We start from the raw sequence: 7,153 nt of genomic DNA, 5'->3' as shown, positions 1-7,153 counted from the left end.
AGACAACATAACAGTTAAATTTCACAAATAGAAGATAAAAAAATTTACGTAGATTTTACTATTGCCTTCGAAATTAGTTGGTGGCTCCGTTCTGGAACAATATAACAGTTAAATTTTACAAATAAAAGATAAAAAGACATACGCAAATTTTATCATTACCTTCAAAATTAATAGGTAACTCCGCCATAGAACAACATAACAGTTAAATTTTACAAATAAAAGATAAAAAGTATATGCAGATTTTACCATTGCTCCGACGTAGAATAACATAACAGTTAAATTTCACAAATTAAAGATAAGAAAATATACGCAGATTTTATCGTAGTATTCGACAAATGAGTCATTTATTGCCACCTACCTCTTTTAGTAGTACCAGAAGCAACAATTTTTATTTTTTTTTCCTTCTTAGAACTCTCAGCTATCTCCTTAAGTAAACCAAAATAGTTGATTTGTTGATTTAATCGCAGATGGCAGGTGGGTATAGAGCCGAGGATGATTACGATTATCTGTTCAAGTTGGTGTTAATTGGAGATTCTGGTGTAGGAAAATCCAATCTCCTTTCTCGATTCTCAAGAAACGAGTTCAATCTTGAATCAAAGTCTACTATTGGTGTTGAATTTGCTACCCGTAGCATTAAGGTAGATGATAAGATCGTTAAGGCTCAGATTTGGGATACTGCTGGACAAGAAAGGTGTTTTTTTTTTCTCTTTGCTTGTATATTTTCAGCTAATTGGATTGAATCTTGTTTGATCTGGCAATTTCATACTCTTGAAACTTGTGTGTAAGTTGCTAATTTAACTTTCTGAAGTGGGGTTTGTTTCAATTTTAGCTAGAATCTGATAATTAATAAGTTAATAATCTTGCCCCCAAAAAAAAGTTTTGATTTTTTCGAGTTTTTTTGGCAAGATTTGAAAAGGATTGGTAGTTTCGTAGCTAAGGGGTGAAGCTCCCTAATTCAGTTACAGATATGTAAAAGCTAGAAGGTGTTGTGTTAGTATGTTATGCTGCCATCTAGATGTTTTGTCTGTGTGGTACTTTGTTTTTGTGAGTTGAGGGTATATCGGAAATAGATTCTCTACCTCAAAGTAGTGGTAAGGTGTGTGTACATTTTATCCGCTCAGACCCGTGAGATTACGCTTGGTATGTTGTTGTTGTTGTGGTGGTGGTGGTGGTATTTTGTTTTTGTGTTTATATATCTATCTCTAATGTGTCTCTCTACCCTCACAAAGGTAGGGTTAAGGTTTGCTAACATCATACCCTCCCCGGACTCCATGCGTGGGATTAGATTTGCTATGTTTTTGTTTTTCTATATATAAGGAGGATGTGAAGGAAATGATTGTTCTGTCTTGCTTGGTATTTTTAGAGATGCTTTCGGTTGTTCGCTAGCAAGTACAACACTTAGCAGTGATGGATTTTTCCTATGGGTCAATGCCTCCCATTACTGTCTTTTAGGCAACGAGCAAGTGTAGTTATGGATCAAGTTGTCACTGGTAGACCTCAATTTACTTCTAACTTCTTCTAAAAGGTGATCTCTTCTTGTTTTCTTCAAAAGTTGTAAATTAGAGGTGAAAACAAATGACATCTGCACGTTAAACATCCATAGTTGTGATGGTTCATTGCTCCGGCCCAGAATACGATTGATCTGGCATGGACTACATGAGCCCCTGCTCCCTAGTAGTTAACCGGATAAATTGAGTTGCCGGGCGTTCCTAGTCATTCATAAATCTTTGAGGTTTAAGGCTTCAAATATGGATATCATATAATTAAAGAAAAGGAAAGAAATGGTACCAGAACGGATAACTAAGGAGTGGAGCAAATGTGGTCCCTAGGGCTTCGGCTAGTGGTAAGAGGGCAGTGCATTGTGTGTGGGTTAGCGGTAGGTCAAAGGTTCAAAGCCTACTGCCGTCAAAAGTGTAGTGCACTGTATTCAATTGGAAAAGGGTAGAAGGTGGGTCCATTATCCACCGAATTTCAAGCGGTTGCCACTAGCCTCGTGGATTCGTTTCTTAGAATAAAAAGGAACAAAATTTGGCATGTTGGTATTGTTATATTTATAGCAAGCTAGCTAGAAAAGTTGGACTTCTGCATTTATGATAGTACTAGTTTATTAATTATCTCCTAGCTAACATAATCTCATTCAAGTTCTAATTGGCCTTTTTAGAAACTTTCTTTTTCAGGTGAGACTAGAGTCTAGAGGGCTTTTTTAGAGAATAGGTACTACTTTCCATTACTTATCAAAAAGAAAAAGGAAAATGTCGTGCACTGAATTTATCACGACATTTTTATAGAATGGGTACTATGTTCCATTAATTAAATGTCGTGCACTTAATTAATCACGATATTTGACTGTTATCTACTTCATCAGCTTAGATGCACTTAATTAATCACGATTTTAAGTGGTGGTTCTGTTTCGAATTTCGGACTAGACGCTAGAGCATAGATGCATACATGGATGAAAGATGAGCTTCACTCATGTTCTCGAAATAGTTGACTGCCATCCTAAGAGAAAGGGGGGGGGGGGGTTATCCTTGTATTTCTTCTATTGTGGTTCTCGTAGGTTAGTCTTATATTTCTTGCTTCCCTTCTTTGCCCTTTTTTTGCTTAACCTGCGACTTTGTTCTGCCAGCTAACCTGATTCCTGATAAGTTCATTTTCGGGTTTGATTTTTGATTTCAAGTGTGGAACTTATGTTTGAGCTCTGTTAGATCTTTGGTTTGAAATCTTTTTGGTTCTACTTTGTCACGGTAAGATTGGCACCTTATTGAAGTGGAGACTAATTAAAACTTCAATTTCCCATGTCGGACAACAGGTATCGTGCAATTACAAGTGCATACTACAGAGGGGCTGTCGGTGCATTAGTTGTCTACGATATCACTCGACATGTCACATTTGAAAATGTTGAGAGATGGTTAAAAGAACTTCGAGACCATACCGACCAAAATATAGTCATAATGCTCGTTGGGAACAAGGCCGACTTACGTCACTTGCGTGCTGTTTCAACAGAGGATGCCAAGGCCTTTGCTGAAAGAGAGAGTACCTTCTATATGGAGACTTCAGCACTTGAATCCTTGAACGTTGAGAATGCGTTTACAGAAGTATTGACAGAGATATACAGGGTGGTCTGTCGGAAAGCACTCGAAGTTGGGGATGATCCTACTGCGTTGCCGAAGGGGCAAACTATAAATGTTGGCAAGGATGATGTTTCAGCTGTGAAAAAAGTTGGTTGCTGCTCTGTGTAAGCTAAAAAAATCAAGAAATCGGTGAAGTTAAACTTTCAAATGGCTTCTCCTATAGTTGCATTGAGTATTCTCAGTTTTGAATATCTTAGGAAATATTCCACCTCTGTATTGTTTCATTAACTTACCTTTAGTTTGTACTTTGTACCCTATTTTGCTAGTCTTTTGACTCTTTGAAAAGATTTTTACTATTATTTATATACTTTTACATTATATTGTTATTTTGTATGTTTATGGCATCTTATGAGTTTAAATAGAGAAACATGATTTGTATATAATCGTCGCAACTTGTTTAGAACCGAAGCTTAGTTGTTACTATTATGTTTGACATGTAGAATTGCAAGTGGTTTTGGTTTTTTTCTGAAGAATAATGTTTCTTAGGATCTTTCCTTTTATGTTTCTTTTTTAAAAAGAAATGACACCTCTTTAATTTCAATTTTTCACATGTTTTCAGGAGTTCTTTTTAGTTTTTAAAGACATCATATAGAAATATACTTTTTAACGTGACCTTATTTGTGTGTATTTATTTGTTTAACTTTATATAAATTTAAGCTTCTACTTGTGTACACTCAAAGTTGAAAGGCATAAATTTGAGTTAAAACAGAGTTAAAAGGACATGTTATGTGTATACAATTATAAATCATCACTTTACTTTGTAATTCGTAAAATAAATTTGCTTAGTTTGGTGTAAACACCTAAATATTTTCCCAAGTAGTGATAGTATACCAACAGTGATAAGCATGTTCAACACTACAAAAAGATACAGTAAATAATGCCCTTTTGCTTTATATCAATCTTATATCTATGTCGTCCAATTTTGATATGCTAAAAATAGACACTTAAACACTATCATAAAATTGAACAAGTAAGCACTTTCGTTCTATATGACAAATCTCACGTGATATGCCATTTAGGATGTGTGTATCTCACACAATTCGTGTAAGACATATAATACTTTAAGTACCTTCTTATGCACAATCAAAGTTAAAGAACACACGTACTAACTGATGTCAAGTTAAAGATCACGTTAAATGTACCGTCCGCTTCAGAAAATATCACTAACTAGTTATAACATCTGCAGGACAAAGATGGCACATTAATCCAGAAAGAATACAGTACAATCAGGCGTGGTCGAACAAGATAATTTCAGATGTCTATACAAAATTCACAATGCATGCACATGGTTCCAACAAAATTAAGAGGTCTGTACAAATTCAGGTGACAAAAATTAAGGTCACCAAGTTATATGCTAACATCTAGCCAAAGTATATACAAAATATATATATATAATTATACAGGTCTCCTCTTGTTAGAGAACAAATATTTAACAAGAGAACAAAATGTCCCACTCTTATAATTATTCATCCACCAATCAACCAACCAACCAACTCCCTGTATTCACAAATCTTTTCTTTCTATTGACAATCCGGTGGATTTGCAGATAGGGCAAGTGTTCTTCACAACCAACCACTTCTTTACGCATTCTGCGTGATATTCGTGTCCGCAATCAAGAGTTCCTATAGTTTCTTGCTTGTTGTAATCGGTCTGAAATTGAAGGCAAAATATACATTGCAAGCCATCAGAGATGTAAGGATAACTAAAAGAAGAAAACAAGGGAGAGTAGCTCCATAGGAAAGCACAGCAAGGCATTAATGGCGCATAATTGGAAAATAATCATGCATTACAAATCCAGACAACATAAATTACGATAGACAACATTCTATGTGAACAGAAAAATAAGAAGATGGACAGAAACATCTTAGTAGCTGAGGCAATACTTTGCCTGGTGGAAATCCAGAAATAATTGACAGCATCCTACTGTGATGATTGTTAAGCTTATAAAGATTGAGGAAGGAGTACAAATCATCCTCCTCAGTTTATTTCGAAACAATGCAATAGTAAACTGTTAGTCAATAATTCAGCTGACAGACTAAACTATGCTATTGCTTAAATAGATACCACCACCCAAGAGAATGCATGGTTCTTATACTTAGATGTCAACTTATTCTTTCTCCATAACATTTTATACCGTCACTTCTAGAGTTACAACAAATATAGGAAGAAAAAGAAATCAATTCCAAATGCAAAAGTTCTCCGAGTGGATTGATTTGTAAAATTATTATATTCTTTATTAGGAGGAAGAATAAAAGAATTATGAGGGGACAATTGTGCCAACTTCTTATTTCTGCTTAATACATTGTCTCCCAAACTTGACTAATTATATGAAGCATCAAAAGCAATTTATTTAACCACAGAAAAAGAGAGATAAAAAACAATTTTGAGAAAGGAAAGTGTGAATAGAAGAGATTGACGATTATCAGAGAGTTAAAACAAGAATATCTTCATCAAAGATACTGAAAACAAGAGTAACTAGTAGATACAAAAACATTTCCTTGGAAGTTCATTTGGAATGAAGTTTAACACTTCCTCGTTTCAATCTACTTGTCTGGTTTTGACTTCACACGGAGTTTAAGAAAAAAGAAAACTTTTGAATCTTGTTGTCTTAAACGAAAGATATATAAAATGTACCAAAATGCCCTTTAATCTTGTGGTCTTAAATATGTCATGTGGAAAGTTAGAATTAAAGAATTATCAAAAAAGGAAAGAGACATTCTTTTTTAAACGGACTTAAAAGAAAAGGCAAACAAACTGAAACAGAGGGAGTAACAAACTAAAACCTACTAATGTGATTGTTTAAGCAAGAGCTTACACCCATCTGATTTGTCTTGGTTAGAGTTCTTAATCAGCACCTAAAATAAAATGGACGGGAGAAAAGGAGACTGAAGTAGAGCCATCCCCAGAGTGATCCCTGCAAAAGTCACAGGCAAACCTAATCCAACTCAAAGTATAATTTAGTGTTAATACCTGGCATATGACACAGAAATCAGCTTCGTGATCCAAACATGCAGCAGTTTCCAGGGTGCAACGAATAACGGGGGGCGAAAATGATCTTGTTTTCAAACGGTTAACGATTGTTTCATCTGACAATCCAGTTGTTACATTGCCAATCTGCTCCCCCAGTGCAAGAAGCTCCTGGAATAGAATTTGAAAGTTGCAGAAATTTTATTTAGATGTTGTGCAAATAAATTGCAGAGCAGACAATAACTCCGAAATAATAAATAACATACAAACAAAATAGACTTCACAAGTACTGATTAACCATCAGAAAAATCTGAGACAGCAATATAATCAAGAAACCTATTGCTCACCTCATAGGACATGTGATCTACGTCTAAACGCATATCTCTGTGCTGATCAATGGGATTGTTAACTTCATGGTAGCCCGAAACATCCAGCATTGCCACTCCCTTCATATAGCAACCATGAAGAGATAAACCCATTAGAATTTAATTCTATTACATCAAACAAATGCATCAATTAGACAACAATAATGACAAAGGAAGTAACGAGATATGGTCAAACAGAGAAAAGTTTACATCTTCTGGCAGAACTCTCATGTTAGGAAGGTTCTGATGTCTAGTATTTCTATCAAGCACGATAGCCCTTCGATGAGGTCTATACAACCCAAAGCCAGTTGGAAGGGAGGGCATATATCTGGGTCCTGCCTCTACAACGCCTTGCATTAGGTTCGTGGTGATATTGGACGAATTATTTGGTAGGTGTCTGTGTGAGGATGATGCTGTCATTTGCGGAGGGAAGGAGATAGGCTGGCCTCTCATTCCTTGAATATTAGGTGGCAGATGATGAAGTCCTGGGAGCCCTTGAGGAATGGGTGGATGCAGAAAACTAGTCAAACCTCCATTGCTGGATGTCATATGATAACCTCGCAAACCCATGTTTCCAGCATCTACGCAGCCCCCAATGCCACCTAGTGTAATAAAGAAAAGCAAGCAGCTGCAATCAGTTCCTGAAGTTGAATGACATCACTTGAAGATTTGAAGAGGGGGGGGGGGGTA

The 7,153-nt window shown here is 35.9% G+C and overlaps 2 protein-coding genes across 3 annotated transcripts in view; one reads left to right on the top strand and one right to left on the bottom strand.

Annotated features, from left to right (window-relative positions):
- The first annotated feature begins 357 nt into the window (after positions 1-357).
- LOC107005369 (ras-related protein Rab11B) lies at positions 358-3,464 on the top strand. The gene is made up of 2 exons (XM_015203949.2): positions 358-691; positions 2,810-3,464. The coding sequence occupies exons 1-2, from the start codon at positions 468-470 to the stop codon at positions 3,237-3,239; spliced, it is 654 nt and encodes a 217-aa protein (XP_015059435.1). The 5' UTR covers positions 358-467; the 3' UTR covers positions 3,240-3,464.
- Positions 3,465-4,364: 900 nt separating this feature from the next.
- LOC107007546 (probable E3 ubiquitin-protein ligase ZFP1) overlaps positions 4,365-7,153 on the bottom strand; it is a 6,387-nt gene continuing 3,598 nt past the window's right edge. For both annotated transcript variants that reach the window (XM_015206212.2, XM_027913640.1), the window contains 4 exons: positions 6,674-7,065; positions 6,446-6,544; positions 6,102-6,269; positions 4,365-4,781 (listed from right to left, as the gene is read on the bottom strand). In XM_015206212.2, coding sequence (XP_015061698.1) covers positions 4,635-4,781; positions 6,102-6,269; positions 6,446-6,544; positions 6,674-7,065 — 806 coding nt within the window. In that variant the 3' untranslated portion in view covers positions 4,365-4,634. The remainder of the gene's footprint in view (positions 4,782-6,101; positions 6,270-6,445; positions 6,545-6,673; positions 7,066-7,153) is intronic.

This window comes from Solanum pennellii, chromosome 12 (assembly GCF_001406875.1).
Source record: "Solanum pennellii chromosome 12, SPENNV200".
NCBI classification, from domain to species: Eukaryota; Viridiplantae; Streptophyta; class Magnoliopsida; order Solanales; family Solanaceae; genus Solanum; species Solanum pennellii.
The sequence above is the reverse complement of the archived record's forward strand: the minus strand, read 5'-3'. Positions and strand labels throughout refer to the sequence as shown.

What these genes read in the sequence shown, in the direction of transcription:
- LOC107005369 (XM_015203949.2), top strand. Translation starts at nt 468, where the DNA reads ATGGCAGGTGGGTATAGAGCCGAGGATGATTACGATTATCTGTTCAAG. An exon ending in GATACTGCTGGACAAGAAAG is followed by an intron (nt 692 to 2,809) that starts GTGTTTTTTTTT and finishes GTCGGACAACAG; the next exon opens with GTATCGTGCAATTACAAGTG.